This window comes from Nuphar pumila, chromosome 7 (assembly GCF_984573655.1).
Source record: "Nuphar pumila chromosome 7, dmNupPumi1.hap1.1, whole genome shotgun sequence".
Taxonomy (NCBI): domain Eukaryota; kingdom Viridiplantae; phylum Streptophyta; class Magnoliopsida; order Nymphaeales; family Nymphaeaceae; genus Nuphar; species Nuphar pumila.
The window spans coordinates 35220248-35247961 of record NC_143255.1 but is presented as its reverse complement, the minus strand read 5'-3'; the positions used below and the strand labels follow the sequence as shown (position 1 = coordinate 35247961).

Sequence of the window (27714 nt, the reverse complement as noted above, 5' to 3'; positions counted from 1 at the left end):
TTCATCAATCAATGGCCTTAGATATACATCAAGATTTTGGCCAGGTGAGGTCGGACCAGGGATCAACAGAGACAAGAAAAGATTTGGACGTTTCATACACAAGCTTGGTGGAAGGTTGTATGGAGTTACAAATACTGGCCAGCATGAGTATGGAGTTGATCTACCCCCAAATGGATTAAATCCATCTGTACATAGACCGAGTCTAACATTTCGCACTTCCATTGCGAAGTTCTGATGAGTACGATCAAAGTGCTTCCAAGCTTCAGCGTCAACAGGATGCGTGATCTTGTTTTCATCGTGTCGAACTTTATTTGCATGCCATCTCATGTGTTTAGCTGTCTTTGAAGACATATACAATCGCTGCAATCTAGGAGTGATAGGAAAGTAGCGGAGCGACTTGTATGAAACTTCCTTTGATCTCGTGCTACCATTGCCTCTTGTCTTTGGCTTGAACCGAGGATGCCCACATGACGGGCATGATATGTCGTTTTCCTGCTCCTTGAAATACAACATGCAGTGATTTGGACAAGCATCAATCTTTTTGTAACCCATACCTAGAGCGTTGACCATAACTTTCGCACGATAGAAATTTTGTGGCAATTTCTCATCTTTAGGCAACATACTCTTCACAATCATGCACAAACGGTCAAAACATGATTGACTCAAATTATACTCGGACTTCAAATTCATTAGTTGAAGAACTGCAGACAAGATAGTGTGACTCTCACAACCGTTCCAAAGTGGCTCATCAGCATCTCTAAGTAAATCATAAAATCTACTAGCTGCATCGTTTGGTGATTCTTCATCTACGACAGTTCTTACATCACTAGAACTCATAGCAGAACCCAGTTCTGTTCCTGCAGCATCAAATATCAAATTCGTATATGGATTATCGTGCACCACATTCACCCGTGCATCAAAATCGTTTCTAAATTCTTCTCCATGAAACGTCCAGTTCTGATAATCACTCACAAAACCCTTCCTGTATAGGTGATGTCTAACGCCATGAGGTTCTACAAATCGATTATTCTTACAAATCTTGCAGGGACACCTAATCCGACCTGTGAGATCTACCGTACTGACACTTGCCGTTGCAAATTCAATAAAACTGTCGACACCATCCATATATTCATGCGATAACTCATTGTCTACTATCCTACGGTACATCCATTCACGGTTTGCAGTCATTCTGTCGTATGATGTTACGAATAGTATCCTAACCAGTTAAAAGAGAACCATCAGAATACTATGATGAAGAAAATATCAAATTTATCATGCAATATATGATGTCATACAATCACAAGAATTATGATGCATGCATTGATAACTTAATATTTTCATGTGCAAACTATTCATGACACGATACATTCATTTGAAGCATGCTTTCAGTATACAATTTCACATGGAAGACATAATCAAATTGAAAGTAACTACATGTAAGCATGGATACAATCACATCAAACATTGCAATACATCGAAATAATTCATATCAAACAAATATCAAACATGTACCTGCAGCAAACACACTTCAATATCCCACTAACTACTACCATGCATAGCATGGACTCCGTACTCCAAAAATAAGAACACTTCCATATTCATACATTAAAATCATGCTCAGCATGATCTCCGAACTCCAACAAAGTAGTCATAGATATCAACAACTAAGTGAGTGTGTGAACAATAAAGTGTTATATTCAATAAATTAAATAACATGTGATGCGCTTGCATCACTTACTCACCACGGGTATTTACCCGATTTGCATTGTTTTTGTCACTTACTTACCACGGGTGGCGGGGCACAAGCAAGTTCTGTTGAGAAATCTGCAAAAAAAAATGATGTTTTAAAATGAAGTCACCATGAAATTATTCGACCATATTAAATCATAAAACCTTAAAATACAAGAAAATAAATTATAAATAAACCAAAACATCATAAACTATAAGAAAAATAAACCATAAAATTAAATAAAAAAGCCACAATTTAAACCTTAATCAAACAAGGAAAAAACCTGCCCAAATCAAATACAAAAAAATCCTTAATCAAATTAACTAAAAAGTATTAATTAAAAAAATGTGATTTAAATCCCTAATTATAGAAAATAAAAATAAAAACTCTAAATAAATAAAAAAAACCTAATCAAATTAACTATAAAAGCCTTAATTAAAAAATTTTGATTTAAAGTCCTAACCAAATTAACTAAAAATCCTTAATTAAAAAAATTATGATTCAAATCCCTAATCATAGAAAATAAAAATAAAAGCTCTAATCAAATCCAAGAAAACCCTAATCAAATTAACTATAAAATGCCCTAATTTTTAAATTTTGATTCAAAGCCCTAATAAAACAAAATCAAATAAAAAACCCTAATTAAATTAACTACAAATAGCCTTAATTTAAGAAATTTGATTCAATTGCTTAATAAATGAAAATCAAAATAAAAAATCCTAATCAATGAAAATCAAAGAAAACTAAACAATAAAAATAAAATAAAAACCCTAATTTCTGAAAAAAGAAAAAAAAGAGCAAGAAACCAGGGGGTCGACCCCCGGCCGGACACGGCAGGGGGTCGACCCCCGGCCGGACATCAAAAGGGGTTGACCCCCTGCCGGACAAGGCAGGGGGTTGACCCCTGGCCGGAGACGGCAAGGGGGTCGACCCCGGCCGGACAAGGCAGGGGGTTGACCCCCTGCCGGACATCAAAAGGGGTTGACCCCCTGCCGGGGTTGACCCCCTGCCGGACACGGCGGGGGGTCGACCCCCGGCCGGACATGGCGGGGGGTCGACCCCCCCCCCCCCCCCGGCCGGACACGGCAGGGGGTCGACCCCCTACCAGGGTTGACCCCCGGCCGGACACGGCAGAGGGTCGACCACCTACCGGGGTCGACCGCCTGGCAGAGTCGACCCCCTGCCGGAAAACGCAGGGGGTCGACCGCCTGGCAGAGTCGACCCCCTGCCGGAAAAAGCAGGGGGTCGACCTCCAATCCATTTACGTACCTGCGGTTGCTCCGGGCAGCGACGGCGGCAGCGGAAGGTTGACGGAAGGAAGAGGGCGGCAGGAGGGAGAGGGCGGCGGGCGGGAGCAGCGAAAGGAGAAAGGAAAAAGAGGGCTGGGATTAGGGGTAATGCGACATATAGCGACGGCTTAGCGACGGATTAATTCCGTCGCTAAGCCATCGTAATTCAAAAAACAAAAAAGGCGACAGAAAATATTTCGTCGCCTAGGCCGTCGCTATGTTGCGACGGAATCTTAGCCGTCGCAATTCCGTCGCTAACTGTCGTATTTATTGCGACAAAACATTCTCTCGCAAAATCCGTCGCTACTTAGCGACGGATTTTGCGAGGGAATAAAATCTGTCGCTAGTTTCGTAAAATTCTACAAATATAGCGATGGATTCATTTCTCTCGTTAATCTGTCGCTAAGTAGCGACGATATAACTCCGTCGCTAAATTCCGTCGCTAATCAACTATTTTTTTGTAGTGTCTCCATGTAAACTTTGAACTCTTTTTCTTTATGAAGTAATATCAACCAAACTCGGACTCCTGAGGTCTCAGATCAAGGTTTTACAATTAGGGATAGAAGTTGGGATACAATATGATTTAAGAATATTTTATTTTTTGTTTTATGAAGACAAGGATAAGTATTTTGGTAGTTTCACTCCAAATGGCACGCGTGGATGAGATTTCTAATGGTTTTTATGGATTAAATAATAAAATTTTGAATCTTCGTTCTTAAATCTGATTGTATTGCAGATCTATTATGACTTGATAACTTGTTGTGGCAAGGTACCTTTGATGCATTTCAAAGCCAACATCTTCAAATTTAATGCATGTTTTATATGCAAAAACCAAATTCAATCTTGCTAAAAAATGCATTCAATGTGAGACCTACCTAAAAACAAGATTTTTTACTAAATATCTTGGTTTGATCATAACTTTCTACCCCAATGCTTGCATGTTCTTATTTAATATTGCATGATAGTGTACTCTGATGTTTGATAATCTAACAGTTTGACACACTGTATTTTCTTTGGTCCAACTTTATCAGTAGAGTTTTTGATGTGCCCCATGGACCAATCTTTGGGACCTACTTGGTTAAAAAACATAGACGGATATAATGCCCAATTTCTGCCAAATGTGAGAATTCAGTTCGGAATTTGGTGTAAAACAGGATCAGACTTGATCTGGCTGACTTCAAACCAGCGGCCCACAACTACACCATAAAGCAGTCTGTCTTCTACGCAAACTTGACACTACCGTGTCGTACCAAGTGAAGTTGGGTGCAGGGTGCCATCTGAACATATAGAAATTAATAAATACTTTTGGATATAAATATTACAAACACTTTAAATTACGTGTGGCATAGATATATATAGCTGGATATAAATTGGTTTCACCAATATTACTGCACATTTCAGGTTAGGAGCAAATTTGAGTAAAAGATAAACGCACTTCATAATTTCCAAGTACAATCTGCTTTTCATCAGGGAAGGATACCATGAGACTGTTGGTAGGATTTTTGCTTGTCTTAAATACCAACTTGAGAAGAGCAACACAGAATTCAGTGATTTTACCAGGGTCACTTTTCTTCTTGACCTTCACCTGCAGAAGTTGCCAAGTTTTCTGGTTGAGCTGGGGGTGCAAATGGCTTAGGAGGCATTTGCAGGCAACCAACATCTCTTTCCAGCATCTGAACAACCATTGTCATTGAAGGGCGATCGACCGGGTTCCACTGGATGCACCAAAGTGCAACAATTGCCATCTTGTTTGGAATTTCTTCTTCAATGCCTTCGATTCTTACATCTCCAACCTGCTGAAGGTGGTTAAAAATCCATTCAGGAAAATAGATTTCACTTGTGTTCTGAATGTTGGTATCAATGTTCTTCCTCCTTCCGACCATTTCTAGCAACAGCATGCCAAAGCTATAAACATCAGATTTGTGTGATGCGGTCCCGAAATTTCGAGACAGCACTTCTGGAGCAATGTAACCCATTGTCCCTCGTGCAAATGTCATTGACACAATGCTTTGTTCTTTTGAACACAACTTTGCCATGCCAAAATCAGAAATCTTTGCTGAAAAGTTATGGTCTAGTAGAATATTGTGTGGCTTGATGTCAAAGTGGAGGATTCTTTGGTTGCAACCTTGGTGTAGATACTCAATTCCTCTAGCAACTCCAAATGCTATATCATACATCTTTTCCCAACTCAGAAGGTTCTTTTTATCAGCCTCTGTTGAGAATATGAACTTCTCAAGTGATCCATTAGGCATGAACTCATAGATGAGAGCTCTTTTATAATCCTCGTAACAGAATCCGAGAAGGTGAACGACATTGACATGGTGAATCCTTCCAATACTAGCCACTTCATTCATGAACTCTGCCCCATTGCTGCTAGAAGATTCAACCACTTTGACAGCAACAGGAATTCCATTTGAAAGCTTGCCTTTGTAGATGCTTCCGTATCCACCTTGTCCTAGTTTTTGCCTGAATTCGTTGGTCATTTTCTTCAGTTCTGCATAGGAATATCTTGTGGGATTTTGGGATTTGAATTCTTCTAGAAACTTTTCAATTTTGAGTTGCCTCTCGTGTTCATCTTGCCTCTTCAATTTGGTGTTATAATTGACGATGAATATAATTATAGCTACCATGGCCAACATGAAGCTACTGACAGTAACACCTGCAAGCATATGCAAATTCAGGAAAAGAAGGAATTAGGCAATTAGCACCATACCACTATGAACACGTGAGTACCAAAAAACATGAATTGGAAGGAACCTTTTAACCCTCCCCTATAGGTAGCAAAGTACTACAAATGCAGATGTGGGGCAAAGCCATAAAGCTAACTCAATGCCAGGTACTGAAATTCACTGTTGGGGATTTGCAATGGTGCATTGCAGTTTTTCTTTTTTTGATAACACCGCTGAGGGGAACAGCCTCGTCCCAATTATGTCATTCCCAAAAAGAATGATATTATAACGATTACAATTGGTAGAGCCGCAATAAGAAATCGTATCAGGTTGCACAGTAAAATGTTTGGTAGTGATATGTCATCATAGTCATTAAAATAAAGCCCCAGAAGGGTCACCCAGCTAGATAGTGTGTGTAGGGTTAATGTTCGGAGGCCCCAGGCATCACGAGTTCGATTTCTTATGGGATACTTGCATCAAGTATGGAGCAGCATGGTGGGGCTGGTTCACCCTATCAAGGTTCACTGCTATAGATTCGTGGCAATTAGGTCTCAATCCTGGTGGTTTACTTTCCTCTTCATAAAAAAGGAGAAAAGAAAAAGAGCCAACAGTTGCTTACCAATAATGATATCCCTCTTAGTTGATGAACCTGCATTCAAATTATACAAAGGAAATTAGACCCCTTTGTTTGGATTTTTAATGCAGCCTCAGAAGAAAAAAATTTAACAAATTTATTGGCCTCTTCTTTGAGCAAGGAATGAGGTAGATGGCTTCAACGGTTCAACCTCTTGGCTCACGGGTGTGTGGAATTTTTCATACTTTTCCAGGAAAGTTTTATATGCTGCTAATGAGGAAAGGCTCTTACCTAGCCACGGGCCAAAGAGAACCATGATATTCAGTTGGTGTTCTGAAAGGATTTCTTAACAACTGTCAGTGGCCAAAGATACATTATTGGATGAATAACTTAGATACACAGCAGCGTAAATCGAGGTATTGAATGAGACAACAGAATATCTTACAAAATGCAGCTACACACCCAGAATGGAAGCATAGTCAGGGTCAAACATGATATCTGAAAGAAGCCAAACTACCTTAGCCGGGTCCTTTCTGGGTTTGCCTCTCATGGTAGGCTATATTATCACGCAAATGGTAAGGAAGACGGAGTTTGGTTGAAAATCTAGACAGTCAAATCCAAATGGGCTTCCCTGTAGCATAACTCTCCATAATTCTTGACCTTATAAGGCAGCAGCCCTGATACCCCCACGTTCCCCAGTACAATGTGGGAAAAAGTGGTCATCAGCAGCTGCGCTCTCTATTTGATTTGAATTCAAGCATGTTGCGTTAGAGAGAGAGAGAGAGAGAGAGAGAGAGATGGTCTTATGGCTTGTACATGCTCGTTTTCAAGTGGAAACACAGAAAAACCAAAATTCTCAAATGGAATCGACTTCGACTTACCCAAACCAAACAGATTCTTTCAAACAAGAGCTGTAAGTTGGTTGAGATTACCTCGTTGAGGGATGGGCAAAGGAACGGGGATGGAATCGGTTGGGCGAAGGCAGGCGCTAGCGTTTGCAGTGGTATTGAATCCGCAAGTGCCACCAAGTATTTGGCAGTCCTCACAACCAAATGGCTGTTTCCAATGCAGAGTTATTTCCTGTAGAACATCCTGACGGTCAAGCAGGGCCACGGGTAGGACTAGGCTCTTGATGGGCTCACATGACTCGGGAAGATCATAGGCCGAAGTATCAGAGGGGGACATGAAAACGTAGCTCCCATTCCCACTCATGCAAGGAACTGCATATGGTTTAGAATTTCCTACTGTGAGAATGTTTTTTGAACAACGTAACACTGTCATGCATCTACTATAGGAGTAATAACTGAAGGAAAATGCATCTTTACTAGGAAAGTCGTCTGTGTCACAAGGGGAAGTAGTGTCATAGGACTTAACAAGGAGGGAAATATTAAGATTAGTGATGCGCTTCAAGAGGCAACCTTGAGGATCCTGCAAAGTGAGGCCTCCAAACTCGTAATAAATACCGGTGACATACATATCCACAGAGGAGGGCAACTTTATGACGGTTTGGTTGCCCCGACCACTGCTGCTTCTGATACAGGAGAGTTCGTAGCCGGGGAGACCGCAGTATTGAGGGTGTTGGCTACCTTTGATGAAGAATGGGTATCTGATTTCAGGACCATTCTCACTACATTTGGAAGTTGGGCAATCCCTGATGAACTCCTCAAGGTCGTTTGCAGCCATCTCTCTAATCAAGATGGCACTTAGTAGAATTGCAAGTGCTTTACACGGTGAACCCATATCAGAGAGAGAGAGAGAGAGAGAGGCCTAGACCACTGTATAAAAAGCTGTAAAGACAATTTCTCAAAGTTATCGTGTACACTTTCAAAATGCATAAGCCGGACGGGAAGTGGCACAACTATCAGGTAATCGATGTTCTGGAGAATGGTCTATGGGCGGCTTGACCTGAGTGACTTGACCTTACCAAGACGCGGATTGTAATGAAGCAGCTGCCTCTCTTGACTCTCTCATTATGCCTCCAAATTCCAAATGATTTGGGATTTTGTGGTTGGAAGAAAACCACGAAGGAAAGAAAAAGCAGAAAATCACTGCTCAGCAAATCTTGTTAGAAACGAGTTCCCATACCGGTTGATTTTCTAGAGGTCTCCTAGATCTCCCCCCCTTGACTTTTGATTGCCACTCATGGTAAAAGCAAAAATTGCTTAGCTTTAGAACTTTTTTTTTCCAGCTCTCTCTCTCTCTCTCATGGCAACGGTTTGCATATCTTCAATGTCTTGGCCATACTCTTTTTCTGCTTCTTCAGATCATGCCATTCATGAACGGGGCTTCACCCTGGCACATGCTGCCCTGCTTCAATCTGGCTCTTAAAGTTCTGCTCGTTTAGGTTCATACGTAGGGCTAGCTAGCTGAAGGAACCGAGCTGTGCGGTGTTCAAGTTCTGCTCGTTTAGGTTCATACCTAGCTTGAGCTCGTGGCAAGCCGAGCAGAGCAATCGTTCACTATGAGCCCAAGTTACATGAGCGGGGCTCGAGCTGGCTCTTAAAACACATTAAAAAAATAAAACAGAAAGGAGAACTATTTGTACAATTATATTGCACCTAATCTTTTCAGGTCCGATGACCCCACCTAGCTAGAGATTATCCACTTTGAAAGGAAACTTCCTGGTAAAACAAAAAAAATGCAAACTGTATAGTTGTATAACTGGTAGAGGTCTGCCTTACCCCAGCTTGCCTTTAAAAAAAATGCAAGACCTTATCTCATTAATGATTGGTCTTTCTCTCTTACACGTATAAATGAGTTGAAAAGTTAAAGTGTGGCGGCTTCATGAAACTATTCGCATCTAACTGAGTCGTGGTCCCAAGTTATGAAATTGCCCAGAAAAATGGCCCTAGACAAGGACCTGAATCCGTTTAATCGGATCCAGTAAATCAGCTCTTTCTAGCCTTTTCACAGAACTTGACCACATAATTATACAAGAGATTTTGACTTGGCATCTTCCAAGTGAATGAAAAGATACTCTCAAGTGTGGGGCTCCATGAGACTCTAGTCTTAGACACGGATGCCAACTGTACATTTTTGGACATATCTGAATGGATCTGTATCCGTTTAATCAGATCCAGTAACTGGAACCATAGCTGCTTAATAACCAGATTTGGATTAGCATTTTGTACTCTTTTAACCTGAATTTGGTGCTGAATACAACAAGATCCAGATCATTTACAGGTAAATGTATTCCTGATTAACATAAATAATTTTAATCGGATTGATCCAGATTTGATAAAGGATTTCTTCATATGGCACTAATCCAATAAGCTTCTGGAATTGGACTCATTTTGCCCTAATCTTGGCTTGAGTTGGGACTTAGAATGGACTCAAATTAGGGCCACATCCAGGTGAATCTGTATCCAGATATAAGCCATAACCCAGACTTTAGGTTAAATTTTTGTCCATACTCGTTACTGGACCCAACTAGGGCATGTATTTTGGACCATGTTTAGCCAAGTGGATCTAGATTCTAAATTAATTTTGCGTAAACTTCATACAGATTCAAATCCAAGTCTTGGTCTAAATATGGATGTTGTTTGCAAGATATGGACTAGACTCAAACCCAAGTGTTGCTTTAATTGTGAATCCATATTCTTTACCAAGGATGAACAATGGGCTAGGGCAGGCTGTTCCGGGTCTTATTTTTCGGATCAAGCCTGGCCTGGCCTGGCCTGGCCTTTCATTAGGCGAGCCTTAGCCCAGTTAACGGCAGTTAGCTTGACCCGAGTGACTTGGCCTTACCAAGACGCGGACTGTAATGAAGCACCTGCCTCTCTTGACTCTCATTATGCCTCCAAGTTCCAAATGATTTGGGATTTTGTGGTTGAAAACCACGAAACAAAGAAAAGGCAGAAAATCACTGCTCACCAAATCTTGTTAGAAACGTGTTCCCATGCCGGTTGATTTTCTGGAGGTCTCCCATATCTTTTCCACCTTAGCTTTTCATCGCCACTCATGGCAAAACCAAAACTTGCTTAGCTTGAGAACTTTTTTTTTCCGGAATTGAGCTCTCTCTCTCTCTCTCTCTCTCTCTCTCTCTCTCTCTCTCTCTCTCTCTCTCTCTCTCTCTCTCATGGCAAAGCATACTCTTGATGGTTTGCTTTTCTTCAATGTCTTGGTCATACTCTTTTTCTGCTTCTTCAGATCATGCCATTCAGAAACGGGGCTTCATCCTGGCACACGCTGCCCTGCTTCAAGCTGTGGGGGGATCAAGAATATCAGTTACCCCTTCAGACTCAGGGGAGACCCCACAAATTGTGGCTTCCCAACTGATGTGTTCGAACTCGTCTGCCAAGCAAACACCACCACCCTCTGGAATCTCACCATTGGAACCTTCAACGTGAAGGACATCTTCTATGAGAACCGGACCATTAGAGTTGCTGATCCTGGCCTTTCCACCCCTGCAAACAAAAGCTGCCCTCTGCCCCAGCATGTTCTAGTAGATGAGCGAATCCAAGGCGCTTTTCCGTCTTCCCACGCCCTTCGTTATACCGTAACCATTACATGGGTCAACTGCACAGAGCGTGTGGCAGTGGAAGGGTACATCCCTTTTCCTTGCCTCACTAGCTCCGGCTCATACTTCTACCTCTTCATTGGGGGCTTGACATTGTCACACCTACGCAATTCTTGTAGACCGTTTACTAGCACCTTGGCAAACAGTTACTACGTGAAGGACATATCAAACGCCTCTTACTCGTACACAGCAGAGCTCTTGGAGAAGGGCTTTGATGTGGATTGGAGTTGGATGTCCTGTGATGAATGCTACGCCGCAGGACGACAATGTCAGTACAACGTTCAAGGTGAAATCACATGCCCACCAGAATGCAGATTACTGTTCCAGTCTACCAACTGTGAGTAAACCTCCTTCCTGCAAAATGTTTTACCTCCTTATTCAAATCCATCTTATGCCTCTTCTTCTTGGTCTTCAACGCTAGAACCTGCATAAGGCTTAAAAACCATGTTGGGATGATGATAATGCCACATGACCCAGCTCAGTGTAGACTAGGAATATGTTAGGAGGATGATGATACTTATGGGAGGCGTAGCACACTATTCTGCTTATCTCTGTATTGATGTTATTCTCATTCTTTCATGTTCCAGGTTTCCTTAAAATAGGAGCTACGAATATACAGGGTAAAATACCTTCAACCACACCTAATTGAGAGTTGGGTATTATGGTTTCATGTTTTAATTATATTTTTCATTTTATTTCTACTAACAGCATTCCTAAGGTCCTCCACGTTATGGAAGGTAATAGGTATGGCTCTCCTCTGTTCATCTCCAATGATCAAACTTTTATTTTAGAAGGAATGCTGGCCTACTGATCCATAAATTTTCTGTTCAGGATAGTGTTTTCATGACTGTAAAAGAATGAATGCTAACCTACTCATCCTTATTTTGCTCAAAACAGAGGATTACATGCTTGCAAGAACATCCATTGCAGCAGCATGCTTCATTGTATACCTTATCTACAAACTTTGGAAAATCCACATGTCTAAGGATAACATTGAGCAATTTCTATCGAATTATCAAAGTGCCATGCCGACACGCTATTCTTATTTCGAGATCGAGAGGTTCACTGGGCACTTCAAGGAGAAAGTAGGACAGGGAGGCTTCGGTTCTGTCTTCAAAGGAAGGCTACCAAGTGGTCGATCAGTTGCCGTGAAGATGTTGGCAAAATCCAAGAAAAACAACAGTGAAGAATTCATCAATGAGGTCGCCACCACTGGTAGAATTCATCATGTCAATGTGGTTCATCTCATTGGCTTCTGTGCAGAAGGTTCTAAGAGAGCCCTCATATATGAGTTCATGGAAAATGGATCATTAGATAAATACATCTTTGCTGAAAATGACAAAGGCCACACGTTATGTTGGGAAAAACTGTACCAAATTGCCTTAGGCACAGCTCTGGGGATTGAATATCTTCATAGAGGATGTCACATGAGAATTCTCCATTTCGACATCAAACCACACAACATTCTTCTAGATGACAATTTCTGCCCAAAGATTTCTGATTTTGGTCTTGCAAGGCTATATCCTTCAACTCGCAATACGGTAAGCGTCACTGCCGCTAGAGGCACTATAGGTTACATTGCACCAGAGCAGATTTCCAGAGCATTTGGAGGCATTAGCTACAAGTCTGATGTATACAGTTTCGGAATGTTGCTGCTAGAAATGGCTGGAAGAAGAAGGAATGTGAATCCGTTTGCAGAGAATTCAAGCCAGATTTACTTCCCCACATGGATTTATGACCGGTTGAGCAGTGGAGAGAGTATGGAAGTTGGCAATGTAACAGAAATGGAGGATATAATGAAAAAGCTAAGTATTGTGGGTCTATGGTGCATACAGACAATGCCTGTTGATCGTCCCACAATGAGCCAAGTTGTAGAGATGCTGGAGGGGAGTGTTCATGCCTTGCAAATGCCTCCAAAGCCCTTTTTATCTTCTCCTCCAAGAAAGGATGTAAAAGATCCTGCTTCAGAATCAGATGACATAACATCATGGCTCGAATCTGAGAATGAACCTTAATCTAAAACACATAAGTACATCTTTATATGTATTTATTCAGACAGAGATATATAAATAACAATTTCGTTGTTAACTATCTCAAGTTTTATTCGATTGTGATTTCCATTTCAAGATGCCTTGGGCTGCGAACCTCCTAATCCAATGTATTCTACTTTTTGAATTTGTGATTTCACTTAAACAGAATCCTAATTTTCTTATAGTCTTTTGTTATGCAAACCACAATCAAAACCACAAGTTAAAAAGAAAAAAAAAAACAGGAGAAGATGAGATTTAAGTAGTTCGGCACTTAGGCGAAGGAAGAACAAGAAATCCACCAGCAAATGCGAGGAAATAGAGAGCTCTCAAATACCTAATCCCCAATCACCCAAAACTCTCTTACCCAACTGTCAAAATAGGCGGTTTTATATATATATATATATATATATATGACGAAGGACATAAAACTCTAATGGTCATCAAAATATTTTTGAATTGGGTTATGGCTTAGGTACTTCCATTCGATTCTAAACGGGTCACTTTCACCATAGTTCCAACAATCAAGAAATTATGTATTCAACTTTACAAAACTCAGTTGAGTCTCTTCCCTCTTACCTTCAAGATAGTGTTGGCGTTCTTAAAAACACATAACCGGAATGTTAAAAGCAATAACATAAACCGGTAGACACCATGGATGAAACGAGCGTTGGCGTAGTAGGTGCACGGTGTTCTACTCAACCTATCGGTGCCCACGATGATCCCAAGCCATAAAGTCGGTGGTGAGCAGGACCCTAAACCTAAATAAGAGAAACGAGACACCTTGGTTGCACTCATCAAGCAATCATGCCTCAATTTATTGTGGGAGGAGAGTGGGGGGTTACACACATGGCATTCATGTATGTGAACCCTTCACATGCCATATTGAATGTGAACTCTTTACATTCACGTAATCGCCTCCTCACTAATGCCTTCATTAGTGTCTTGTGTCAAACTGGGTCAGTCAAGGTTAGACCTAATCCAAAATATCCAACATTCTCTCACTTGACCCATTAACACGAAAAGTCACAAAATTAGGGTTTTTTACTGTTAACTCGATCTAATTTTTATGTGGGATCGCATGTTATCCGATATCACAAGAATGAACCATATGAGTCATGGAGATGGACACTTCTTTGTAAAATGTCATATTTTTATGCACTACAATATAATTTATTTTCAATGCTTTAGCATGTTAAGATTATCTTTATGAATAGGTTGGTCTCTAATTCATTCTATTGGTCATTTAATGTTATTATTATGTTATTCTCTCTACCTAAATGAGAGATCCTTTATGCAGAATCAACAATGCACAAAGCCATAAAGAATCAATTTAATTTAACAAATGTGATCACATATAACCATAATGTATTGTCATACATTAGAAGGAATCAAACAGACCCATCATTTTTACATGTTGAGAATATAATCTTGGTACTAGCTCTTTAGTCATTTTCTTCGTACTAATTGTATCAATACATACTAGATGATTCTCAGTATTTTCTTTAACAACAAAATACTTTAACTTCATGTGTCAACACGAGGTTGAGCTCTTGTTATTATTCGAGAATGACATAACAACTTCATTATCACAAAAGATCTTTAATGGTTTCTTAATATAATCCACAATCCCAAGCCTATAACAAAATTTCTTATCCAAATGACTTTCGATAAATTCTTGTATAGAGCAATGAATTCTGCTTTCATGGTATGAGCAACAGTTATAGACTGCTTTTCACTTCCCTATGAGATGACACCACCTACCAATAGAAAGATATATCCAATAGTAGACTTTCCACTATTGAAACTTCCTCCCAAGTTCGCATCATAGTATCTAATGACCTCTAGGTGGTCAATTTTTTTGTAGGTCAACATATAGTTCTTCTTTCTTTACAAATAGTGCATAACCTTCTTTGCTGACTTACAGTGCGCAATGCCTAGATTAGATTGATATCTACCAAGCATTCTTACAACAAATGCAATATCTGGTCGTATTTAGGTTTGTGTGTACTGTAAACTCCCAACCATCGAAGTATATGGGATAGTTATCTTCTGAGCATTTTTATTATCATCTTAAGGGTAATCCTTTATACTCAATTTATCCTCTTTCATTATAAATGCCGATGTAGGAGAACAATTCTCCATCCCATATCTTTTAAGAACCTTAAGGATATAGGATTTATGAAGGAGGTCAAGGATACCATTAGTTGTATCATGACAGATCTTAATTTCAAGGACATATGTGGTCTCCCCCATATCATTTCTGTCAAAATGAGAGGAAAGAAAATATTTGATCTCATGTAATATGCTCAAATCATTAGTTTCAAGAACAATAGCATTAACATATAAAACCAAAATTATGAACTTACTCCTACTAGCCTTAAGGTATATGCACTAATCAATAATGTTTTTAGTGAATTTATAGTTCTAATTACTTGATTGAACTTTTTATACTACTGGTAGGAAGCTTGTTTAAGTCTATAAACTGACTTCTTCAATTTGCAAACTGAATGATTTGAGTCATCTACACTGAAACCAGGAGAGTGTTGCATATATACCTCTTCTTCCAAATCTCCATTCAGAAAAGTAGTTTTTATATCCATTTGATGTACCTCTAAATTAAAATGAGCTACGAGAGCCATGATTATCATCAACGATTTCTTAGTTGAGACATGAGAAAAAGTCATTATAATCAATGCCCTCCATCTATGTGAAACCTTTTACAATGAGCCTAGCCATGTACCTCTTTACTTGCTCTTTGGAGTCTGTCTTGGTCTTAAAGACTTACTTACAATCAATAGGTCTTACTTCATCAGGTCGAGATACTAGATCCCACACTTGGTTATTTATCATAGAGTCAAGCTCTTCTTTCATGACATTGATCCAATGTGTCGATCTTTCACTTTCAATGATTTTGCAAAGGTAAATGAATCATTATCAATGTTTATGAAATCATTGGGCTCTTGCAAATACAACACATAGTCTAGATGAATAACATATTTTCTTATCCTTGTAGACCTTCATACATGTACTACAGGGGGTTTAAAATGAACATATGCATCCTATTTTTATTGTATATCCTCATCAATAACTCATTCTATTTGGGATTGACGTTCATTGAATGAATTTTTCCTAGCATTATCCAAAGAGACAATAATAAAAAAAACTGGCTCTTTTTCTTTCGTCGGTATGAAACTTGAATCCAACATTTTCTCAAATTCAAAACTTTGAGATACATCTATCCCAATAAAACTATTTTCAAAAAATCTTACTTTATCTATTTTCACTATCTATGGTGTATGAGATGGACAATAAAACCGAAAGCCCATTGATTTGTCTCGATAACTAATAAAAAATCCACTAGTCGTCCTAGAATCAAAGGCTTTTATATGTGGATTATACAATTTAGCTTCAGCTAAACATTCTCATATGCACATATATAACAAAAAAAAGTTTTCTATCAGTCTATAACTCGTAAGCAGACTTTTGGCCAACTTTCAAAGGAACCTTATTCAAAATATACACTATTGTTCTAAGAGCTTCACCCGAAAGGTTTGAGTGATTCAACATTGCTCAAACCATTTCTTTAAGTGTATGGTTTCTTCTTTCAGCTATACCATTTTAGTAAGCACTACTAGGCATGGTATATTGATGTACAATACTTTTTTTTTTAGAAATTTTGTTAATGACCCTTTTTTTATCTCATCTCAATGAAATAACCATAATATTTGTCACCTCTATCAGACCTAACTGCTTTAATAACTTCATCAGTTTGTTTCTCTACTTCTTTCTTGAAGTCTTTAAAAACATAAATGACTTTACATTTTTACAGATAATAAGTAGAGATATATATACCATAAGTAATCATCTATAAAGGTGACAATATTTTTTACCCATGTAACATGGGAAAAAAGGCTCGCAAACATTCGTATGCATGATCTATAATTTTTCATTGTTCTGATTGGCATCTTTCTTATATGGGTTAGAGTGCTTAGCTTTTATGCAGTCAACATATAGTTTTGTATCTGTGAAATCAAAGAATTCAAGTTTTTTTTTTTCACAAGTCTTTGGACTTTCTCTTTCGAGATGTGTCATAACCTTCAATGTCAAATCAAATATGAATGATCTTCCTTTAGGCCATTGATGATGCATAAAATATACATTTTTTTAACACATTTTCACTGCATAAATGCATCATCTATAGGTTTAAGGTCCACACTTAGGTGCATAATGATGTTATAGAGCTATGGTTTGAATTTCATTGAAATCGGACTTAAACTGAGGAAATTATTGCATTTACAGTGTAACGGATCAAACCTCGGAGTAGAATTGGATGATTTGGATCCAAACGTCGATTTGGACCGTGGATCTGGACCAAAACGCATGGATTCCACCCAGCTTCAGCCCATTCACGTTTTCATAAAGCATTTTCTAAAAACCTCTTCTTACATGAGGCGCCCAAAGAAATTTTACTTTTTAATCCATCTTTTGGAAATTCCCAAAATAAACCCCAGCCGTTTAAATAGAAAGTGACGCCCATTAGGCTATTGTCTTTGCTTTGGTTTTCGTGCCCTAGGGGCACGAAACTTGGTTCAGCCCCTTCTCACCTCTCATCCCATGCCATTTCCATTGGAGAATCGAAGATTTGCTTGAGATCCAAGCATTCTTTCTCTTCTCTCTTCCATATCTCTTCGTTTCTTTTACATCCTTGTTGGTTAATCATCATGTTGGTTGTGTTTTGCAGGTGTAGCAGAGGTTGAAGATACCTTCTCTTGCGTGGAAGTGCGAGACACTCCAACAAGAGGGATCGACTCTACCTCCATCCGATCTTGTAAGCCACCCGATCGAGAATCGGTTCATCACCCATCTTCAGTGGACTTTAAACGTGTTGCAGCTGCATAATACAGTTCCATGGTGTATTTCCAGCATCACCGAGGTCCCTCATGGTGCGAAAGCCTAGCAAAGTCCAGCATCACATTTGAAGAAGTTTAGGTTAGTTCAAGTCTAGTTAGTATTCAAGTTAGGTTAGAAGTTTGAAAGAATCAAAATTGATTTTTAAAACTCTCCATTTTTATTTTGATATTTAACTTTGATTTTTAGCTTTTACTTACAACAACAACAACAACTACGCCTTCATCCCAAAACAATTGGGGTCGGCGATATGAACCAACAAAGAAAATCATTCTGGGTCTTCCACATGAATCCTTCTCCTCCATTCATTTCTATCCAATGCCATGTCCTCGGTGAGGTTCAAAGCATTCATATCCTTTCCTATCACCTTCATCCATGTCTTCCTAGGCCTACCCCGACTTCTTTTAACTAATATATTTTCCAATTTCTCCATCCTTTTAACTGGAGCATCATTAGGCCTTCGTCGAATATGTCCAAACCACCGTAAACGATTCTCTCTCATATTATTTTCAATGGGTGCAACGCCTAGCTTCTTACGTATCTCCTCGTTCTGAATCTTATCTTTTATTGTATTTCCACACATCTATCTCAGCATACGCATCTCAGCTACACTCATTTTTTGAATATGATGTCTCTTGGCAGCCCAACATTCCGTACCATATAGTAAAGCGGGCCTAATAGTCGTCCTATAAAACTTTCCCTTCAACCGCAATGGCATTCTACGATCGCACAACACTCCAGTTGCACTCTTCCATTTCATCCACCCAACCTTTATCCTATGATTTACATCTCCATCAATTTCTCCATACTTTTGAATGATAGATCCCAAATATTTGAAAGATTCATCAACCGGTATTTCTTGCTCACCAAGCTTCACTACACTCCCATCTCTATTTCGTTGCTTACTAAATCGACATTCCATGTATTCTGTCTTACTCTTACTCAACTTAAAACCTCTTGCTTCCAATGTCTGTCTCCATAATTCTAACTTATCATTAACCCCAGCTCTAGACTCATTAATCAAAACAATATCATCAGCAAACAACATACACCACAGCACATTTTCTTGAATTGATCTCGTAAGCTCATCCATCACTATAGCAAATAGAAAAGGGCTTAAAGCAGATCCTTGATGTAACCCAACCGTTATAGGAAAATTGGTTGTCACCCCTCCACAAGTGCGGACATTGGTTACTACTCCTTCATACATATCTTTAATTATACTAATGTACTTGAGAGAAACACCTTTCTTCATCATTGTCCACCAGAGAACGTCCCTAGGTACTCTATCGTAAGCCTTCTCCAAATCAATAAAAACCATATGCAAATCTTTGTTCCTCTCTCTATTTCTCTCAATAAGTTGTCTAAGAAGATGTATAGCTTCCATAGTAGATCTTTCAGGCATAAAACCAAATTGATTCTCCGATATCATGACAACCTTCCTCAACCTAGACTCAATCACCTTCTCCCAAAGTTTCATAGTATGACTCATGAGTTTTATACCACGATAGTTTGTGCAATCTTGTATATCACCCTTATTCTTATTTTTAGCTTTTACTTAAAATTTTAAAAACCAAATGTGGGCCCATAGAGGTGGCACCACATTTGATGTCATTTTAAACTAATTAGGACTCAATTAGGTTTAATTAAGGTTAGTAGTTAGTGTTTTAACAAGGTTAGAAGTCTTTAGGAAAATCGCCCCCCTTAATTGGTATAATTAAGGAGAGTTCCAAAAAAACCAAACTCTCTAATTAAGAGTTGGAAAAAGCCATAAAAAGGGGCTATGGGGATCAACCAATGCATGCTCTCTCATCCTCTCTCTCTCTCTCTCTCTCAAATTCGTGTCTCTCTCTCCTCTTTCTCAACCCTCCTCCATTGGTGCAAGCAAGGTAAGCTTTCTTCTTCTTCTTTTATTCTATTCTAACTTTTTTTATTATTTTCACTATTGCCGCCCCCTTATGCATGAGTTTTTTTTACTTTTTTTTTAAGCCCCATGGTGCACGATTCAAGATGATGATCTATTGATCATCCATGTGGTTTTTCATGGTTTTGATCTGTTGGATTAGTTGGAAATATGTTTATTATGCTAAAGGCCCAAAAAAGATCGAGATTCGACCTTTCGATAGGTCGAATCCCTCTTTTAATGGCTAAATCAATTTTTTAATCATGCTTCCCTAATTTTTTTTGTTTATTTCATCATATTCATGTTTATTTTAATTTTTTAAGCATTAAATCATGATTCATTGTATTATTTACACATCTTTTTATTTTTAGCATGAAAAATCCATGTTATTTTATTTTAGGGTTTTAGATTCGTTATTTGCAATTTTGGTTGTCTGATAATGATGCAGTTTCACATGCTTATACTCAATTTTTAAATCTAAATTTTTTATGGTAGAATCATGAATATGTCCACGGTTTTTCATAAAAAAATAGATTTTTTTGAGGCCTGTAACTCTATTTTTAAAAATCCAAACTGAAACCTATTTTTTGAACTGGGAGAACACTATGGAAATCCAAAGTCATCTTGTCGGAGGCATATCTCCCTCACCGAAGATCAGATCGATAATCCGTAAAAAACAGTGTTCTTATTAGAATGTCTAGTTTATCTTGTAAAAATTTTATAAATTTCTATGGTGGACTGCTATTTTATTTCAGTTAAAAATCAGATCTATATTTCTGCAACTGTTAATCATTATTTAGAATCAAAGCCAACTTAATGGAATGATTTTTTCCTAACCTGAGATCGTATCGACAAAATGTAAAAGGAGTGTTTTCATCATGATTTCTACTATCTTTTGTAAAATTTTTATAAATTTTGATTCTATTTTGTTATATTTTCCTGCACTCAAAACCGAATCTATCTGTTTCATATCTTTACGTATAAGCCAGAATTAGGTATAACTTGCCAGAATCGTATCTCCCTGGCCGTAGATGCTTTTCCCAATATGTAAAAAGGGTTATTTTTATTCATTTTTCTGGTTTTCCCTTGTAAAATTTCATAAGTTTTAATTACTGTTTGAAACTTGATTCAGGTCTGACAGTGTGATAGGTATGTGCTTGCAGGCAAAATTGCATATTTTTTTTATTTAATTTTCATATTTAAATAATACAAAAAATATATTTTATCGATTGAATTTTTATTTTAGGGTTATTATAAGTGTCCATGTCAATTTTTATTAAGTTTAGAATTTATTTGATGCATTATTTAGTTAAATCATAAAAATATGATGCTTGTGGAATCCTGATCCAACTGAAACACGGGCAAAAATTGAATTTTTTATAATATTTCAAATTTTCATGAAATATTTTATATTTTTAGGGTTTGATCATGTTCATAATCATATTACGGTGCTCTCCACCCGATTTGGTGTTGTTTTGAATTCGTTTGATCCCCGGATTAAGCTTTTTACAAAAATATTTTCTGAGAAACCATATTTTTAACCCTATTTTTCAATAAAAGTCAATTTTCAAGAGTATTTTGGCCATTTTTTCTAAAATTATAAATTTTAAAATTGTTTATTTTTATTATTTATTCAATTTTGCATCATTCTTTATTATATTTATTTTAGGGAAGCATAAAAAAAAGCTTATAGAGATATAGAGAGAGGAACAAATATTTGCATATGGTTTTTATTGATTTGGAGAAGGCATATGATAGAGTACCTAGGGACGTTCTCTGGTGGACAATGATGAAAAAAGGTGTTTTTCTCAAGTACATTAGTATAATTAAAGATATGTATGAAGGAGTAGTAACCAATGTCCGCACTTGTGGAGGGGTGACAACCAATTTTCCTATAACAGTTGGGTTACATCAAGGATCTGCTTTAAGCCCTTTCCTATTTGCTATAGTGATGGTTGAGCTTACGAGATCAATTCAAGAAAATGTTTCGTGGTGTATGTTGTTTGCTGATGATATTGTTTTGATTGATGAGTCTAGAGCTGGGGTTAATGCTAAGTTAGAATTATGGAGACAGACATTGGAAGCAAGAGGTTTTAAGTTGAGTAAGAGTACGACATAATATATGGAATGTCGGTTTAGTAAACAACAAAGTAGTGATGGGAGTGTAGTGAAGCTTGGTGAGCAAGAAATATTGGTGGATGATTGTTTCAAATATCTAGGATCTATCATTCAAAAGTATGGAGAAAATGATAGAGATGTAAATCATAAGATAAAGGTTGGGTGGATGAAATGGAAAAGTGCAACTGGAGAGTTGTGCGATCGTAGAATGCCATTGTGGTTGAACGAAAAGTTTTATAGGATGACTATTAGGCCCGCTTTATTATATGGTACAGAATGTTGGGCTGCCAAGAGACATCATATTCAAAAAATGAGTGTAGTGGAGATGTGTATGCTTAGATGGATGTGTGGAAATACAATAAAAGATAAGATTTGAAACGAAGAGATACGTAAGAAGGTAGGCATTGTACCCATTGAAAATAAGATAAGAGAGAATCATTTACGGTGGTTTGGACATATTCGGCGAAGGCCTAATGATGCTCCAGTTAAAAGGATGGATAAATGGGAAAATATATTAGTTAAAAGAGGTCGGGGTAGGTCTAGGAAGACTTGGATGGAGATGATAGGAAAGGATATGAATGCTTTAAACCTCACCGAGGACATGGCATTGGATAGAAATGATTGGAGGAGAAGGATTCATGTGGAAGACTCAGAATGATTTTCTTTTTTGGCTCATATTGCTGACCCCAATTGTTTTTGGATGAAGGCGTAGTTGTTGTTGTTGTTGTTGTATAGAAAAAAGCTTATATCTGGATAAATCTCTTAATTTTAGATATTGTTGGATAAATCTAAAAAAGTTGACATTTGTCTACTAACAAGTTTTCTAATTTTGTAGGGACACTCAAGATTAGATTTTTCCTTTTCCTTTTCTTTATTTTATTCTAAATATTGTAGTAAATGTAAACCCTAGAAAAAGAATTTGCTTTTTCTGCTTAGATTAGGGTTGCATTGCATATAGTTTATTTTTAATAAATTTAATTGTGTGATGGATAATGATTCATGCATATTCAAATGCACAATGGTCTACACGAATGTCACGTGCACTCGCTTCTAATAAGTTAATAAACTCAATTGAGTTCGTATTTGTGGCCATAGTTAGAATACGAACAATATCCAAATTTATCTTCTTTTAAGCAACAAACGGCCTACACTCTTAGGTTATTTTTAGAAATCATTGCATTTTCAAAAGTTTTCTAAGTATTTGCCTCATTTAGAATCAAATGGACTATATTGAATACATATTTGTGGCTATAGTCAAGGATATGTGGTGAATTTATCTCATCTAAATTCTATAAGGCACAAAAATCCTTTTTATCATTTATTTGCCTCAAAATTCTTCAAAAAATATTTTCTCAAATTGCATTCATGCATCATCTTGGTTTAGACTGCATCATGAAAAGATTTCAAAGGGCCACACGCCCCTTCTTTTGATCAATTCAAAAATCCTATCATAGAAAAATCGATGTTCTCAAAGTCACCTGAGTTTTTCTCAAAATCGATTTTCTTAAAACCCTTGATTTTCAAGAAATTTTCAATCTTTATAAGTTTAATTCATGATTCTCCAAAGTTTCAATTTAAGAATTCAAGTCCAGAGAAATTAACTTTCTTAGAGTTATTTAAATTTTCTTCAAAACCGATTTTCTTAAAACATCAAGATTTCTTTAGAAATCTATTTTCCTTTTTCTTCAAAAGTATTTTCTCAATGTGATTCACGATTTTCAAAGCATCCTTCTTCCAAGTATTTTCAAATCTTCGAAGCATACATCATGTTTTCAATCTGCATTTTCTAAAGTTCATAACACATGCCTGATTCTTTATGCATTTAGGAATAAAATATCGATTTAGACAAGTTGAGCAAAGTAAAGCACCAGATTGATCCTTGGTTTAATTACTCTTGGTTATAGCACCAAGAACGGTTGAACCTCGTACCAACAAGCGAGTCTCATTCCTCAGAATTTTCCCGCATTTTAAAATGGAGGCGAGTTATTTTCAAAATCTTTTTCAAATGTCAGTTTGACTTGCCAAAGTAAAATTTTATGATGATAACACCCTCCCACTCTTTAGATGCTTTCAGGATGAGAGACAAGATTGTGACCACAAATCCTTTAACTTTTTCTACATATTCTTCTTAGATATGGGCCACTGTGAAACAACTAGCTATTGTTTAGCCAACTTGCTTTGCATTTTTTTTTGAGTGTTTAAGTGTAATTTTTTGAGTTTACGAAGAGTGCCTTTTCCATGTAAAATGTTGGACACCCAAACTCTTGAAATTAGACGTGGTTGTCTCTTTATCCACGTGTCAAATAAACTCTTTGCTTTATAGTACAAAGGATGGCCTAGTTCATAATTTTTCTTCTTTGGCTTTCTATGTTGTGCACTAACAGTAGAAGATAATCCAGATGTGGATCACTCTAACATGTTCTTCTTAGTTTGCATACTAAACAAATTAAGAATTTCCTATAATATGAAGATAGATAATATAGGTAAATAGGCGGGCGATAGCGACGCAGAACAAAAACCAAAATTGTTAATTAAAAAAACATCAAACATCGTGCCTAACATACATTTTTATTATACAAGATCCATAAAATATAAACAACAAAAGTGGAGGATGGAATAAAAAATACAAATCATTAAAACAAATTGAAAAAAATTATGTTTAAAAAAAATGGGTTCAACCGTTAAATATATGCTTACTAGAAAAATCACCATCGATGATTTTGTAATACTTGAGGATGAAGTCTTGCTAGATAGTTACCAAAAAGTCACCGCCAAAAAGCAGGTTGGGGACCGCAAAAAACCTTAAAAATTTATGCAAACAAATTTTGGGTTGCAGTGTTTCAGTTTTTATACTCACGAAGTTTGCATATAATTTTATGCAAACTTCATGACATATGTGCAAACTCCATCATGTATGTGCGATGTTTCAAAATTTGAGAGTAAAATGAGGTCCACATAAAATTATGTGAGAACTTCGTGACATATGTCTGATCTTCTGAATTTTGAGATTAATACGAAATTCACACATAATTTTATGCGACCTTCATGTTGTCCACAAGAAAAAAATGTGTGGTACTCCTCTTAAGTGGGAGTTTGTGTTACCTGAGGAGCAAATCGATATCGCGCAAACTTTACCAATTATGCACATGCAAAGGTTAAAAAGGTCATAGTGAAGTATATTTATGATTTTGGACATGAGAAGAGAATAGCAAAAATTCTAAGGCATTTTCGAAAAATGGGTCATATTTTTTTATACAGTATGGTCATTTTTTTTATTCCAAAACTCATTTAAATGCAACCAAACATAATCTCATGTAAAAATTGAAAATTTTGTTCCTTGATGATATCTTATAGGATAGGATTTTGATGTAATACTTTCCATCTTGATTAATTAATAAATATTTTTCTTTCGTTTTTTTTTTCTGAATAGACATTGTTGTCAGTTGAGTTGAGAATGATCAAAATTTGTATGATATTATTTGCGAAAAAAGAAGTGTTGCTTACATGGCACATTGTAATTTTTTGACAACTCTCTCTCTCTCTCTCTCTCTCTCTCTCTCTCCAAAACGTTTTTTTCCCCCTTCTTATTGGCCATAAGATGAAAATATTTCATCAATATGTTATGATTCCATTATTTTACTTCCAATCTTGATAAATGTATATGATCTAAACCCACTTTTGCTATTTAAGTCATCTTATAGGGCCCGGCTATTGCAACTTAAAAAGGTTAATAGCTAAAGCAACTAAAGTATTAAAGATGAAATTTTGCTTGTTCAGATGAAACTCATGAGAGGTCTCACCTATAATGACTTTTTCCTTGCGAGGTCCTGAATTTTGGCATACAAGAAGTTACAATTAATGCATTTTTATAGAAAGAGAAATGATTTCATGATTTTGTTGTTATGTTGACTAAAAGCCTGCCTATTTATTTCATCAGTGTAAATGTTGCCAAAATCCTCTGCTTCGTTAACCCTTTGAGTACCCCTTGAATTTGGGTTTTGCTATTTTTTTAATGGCTAGGAACGAGCTCACTTACTGGCCCTCTTCTCTAGATAGTAAACCCCGAGTGAGTGCCTTAGTTCATGAAGAACGCACTGAATAGGGGCATAAGATCAATAAATTCGTTGTGAGATCAATAAAATTGTTCTTTTCTTTTTAGATTCTACTTGGAGCAACCTTGTCATAACCCTGTCAAAAAGGATAGTAGCTAAATGCACAGAGGTGCGTCAGCTTAAGGCTTTTACGTTGAAGAAGGTCAAGAGATCGATACCTAGGATGTGCGTCCTTTGCGGCAAGGTCTAAGCAAATGAGAAACTACTCTAGTGAGCAGGGAAAGAATACTCGTCCATGGTCAACTTGACACCTCTCGGCCGTAATGAGATATTCAAAACATGGTGGTGGTTTCTCCACAATAAATTAAAAAAAAAAAAATCCTAAATGACTTCCCGATTCATTTTCACTATCTTTGTTTAGAGTGTACAATGGCTGAATGCGGCATTGGCTTGTCTTGATAAAAAAATTTAAAAGGAAAAGACTTGACTTACCCAGATTTGCAAACTCTTTTTGAAAGATGTAGGAACGCCGTTTGCAAGTCTCAACTGTCATTTTTTCAAGAAAAGGCAAAGGTCAAACAAGTTTCTCGATTTTCACAGTTAGAATCACACCACCACGGATTCAGGTATGAAAAGATGTAAAATGTGTATGAATATCGATAAAAGATTAAATAAATCAAAATGAATAGACACATTGATCTAGAAAATATTTTTTCGAACTTTGGGGTCCGTTTAGTTCTTTTAAGCTCTTCGTCCTCAGTTCAACAACACGTTCGCGTAGGTTTAAGGATTCTTCAATGATTTCAGCAACACCTCTACATTGGTATGGCAGTCTAAGATTCAGGCCGAGAGAAGCTGGGCTTAGGTCAGAGTGCAAGCAATGCTTAAGTAAGACTTTCTCCAAGGCCAGTACTCAAACAAAAGATTTATAGATCTCATTTTTTTTCTTCTCCAGATTATAGGGTCCTACCCTTATTTATAAGATTTCTGCATGAGATATGAATTTAAGAATTTCTGAGTTTGAATCCAAACTAAATGAATATGTTCTTATCTTTATGGATGATAAGACTTGTCCAAGAAGAGTTCTATTAGGGATAGAAGTTTGGATATAATATGATTTAAGAATATTTTATTTTTTGTTCTACGAAGACAAGGATAGGTTTTTGGGTGGATGAGATTTCTAATGGTTTTTTATAGATTAAATAATAAAATTTTGAATCTCCCTTATTAAATCTGATTGTATTTCAGATTTATTTACTTGATAACTTGTTGTGGCGAGGTACCTTTGATGCATTTCAAAGCTTGCATCTTCAAATTTAATTTATATTTTATATGCAAAAACCAAATTCAATCATGATAAAAAATGCATTCAATGTGAGACCTACCTAAAAACAAGATTTTTTACTAAATATCTTGGTTTGATCATAACTTTCTACCCCAATGCTTGCATGTTCTTATTTAATATTGCATGATAGTCTACTCTGATGTTTGATAATCTAACAGTTTGACACACTGTATTTTCTTTGGTCCAACTTTATCAGTAGAGTTTTTGATGTGCCCCATGGACCAATCTTTGGGACCTACTTGGTTAAAAAACAGAGACGGATATAAAGACCAATTTCTGCCAAATGTGAGAATTCAGTTCGGAATTTGGTGTAAAACAGGATCAGACTTGATCTGGCTGACTTCAAACCAGCGGCCCACAACTACACCATAAAGCAGTCTGTCTTCTACGCAAACTTGACACTACCGTGTCGTACCAAGTGAAGTTGGGTGCAGGGTGCCATCTGAACATATAGAAATTAATAAATACTTTTGGATATAAATATTACGAACACTTTAAATTACGTGTGGCATAGATATATATAGCTGGATATAAATTGGTTTCACCAATATTACTGCACATTTCAGGTTAGGAGCAAA

General features: G+C 37.2%; 2 protein-coding genes across 3 annotated transcripts; one reads left to right on the top strand and one right to left on the bottom strand.

The window, feature by feature from the left end:
• Positions 1-4306: 4306 nt before the first annotated feature.
• On the bottom strand, positions 4307-8031 carry LOC149831891 (rust resistance kinase Lr10-like). Of its 2 annotated transcripts, XM_090012274.1 has the most exons (3): positions 7194-8031; positions 6307-6336; positions 4307-5677 (listed from the first exon to the last, which is right to left on the bottom strand). In XM_090012274.1, the coding sequence occupies exons 1-3, from the start codon at positions 7999-8001 to the stop codon at positions 4581-4583; spliced, it is 1935 nt and encodes a 644-aa protein (XP_089868400.1). In that variant the 5' UTR covers positions 8002-8031; the 3' UTR covers positions 4307-4580. The 2 variants fall into 2 exon arrangements, with proteins under 2 accessions (XP_089868400.1, XP_089868401.1); XM_090012275.1 differs by lacking the exon at positions 6307-6336.
• Positions 8032-10085: 2054 nt separating this feature from the next.
• Positions 10086-12868, top strand: LOC149831890 (rust resistance kinase Lr10-like). The gene is made up of 4 exons (XM_090012273.1): positions 10086-11117; positions 11368-11400; positions 11489-11524; positions 11678-12868. Exons 1-4 carry the CDS (start codon positions 10340-10342, stop codon positions 12793-12795), a joined length of 1965 nt encoding a protein of 654 aa, XP_089868399.1. The 5' UTR covers positions 10086-10339; the 3' UTR covers positions 12796-12868.
• The last annotated feature ends 14846 nt before the right edge of the window (positions 12869-27714 follow it).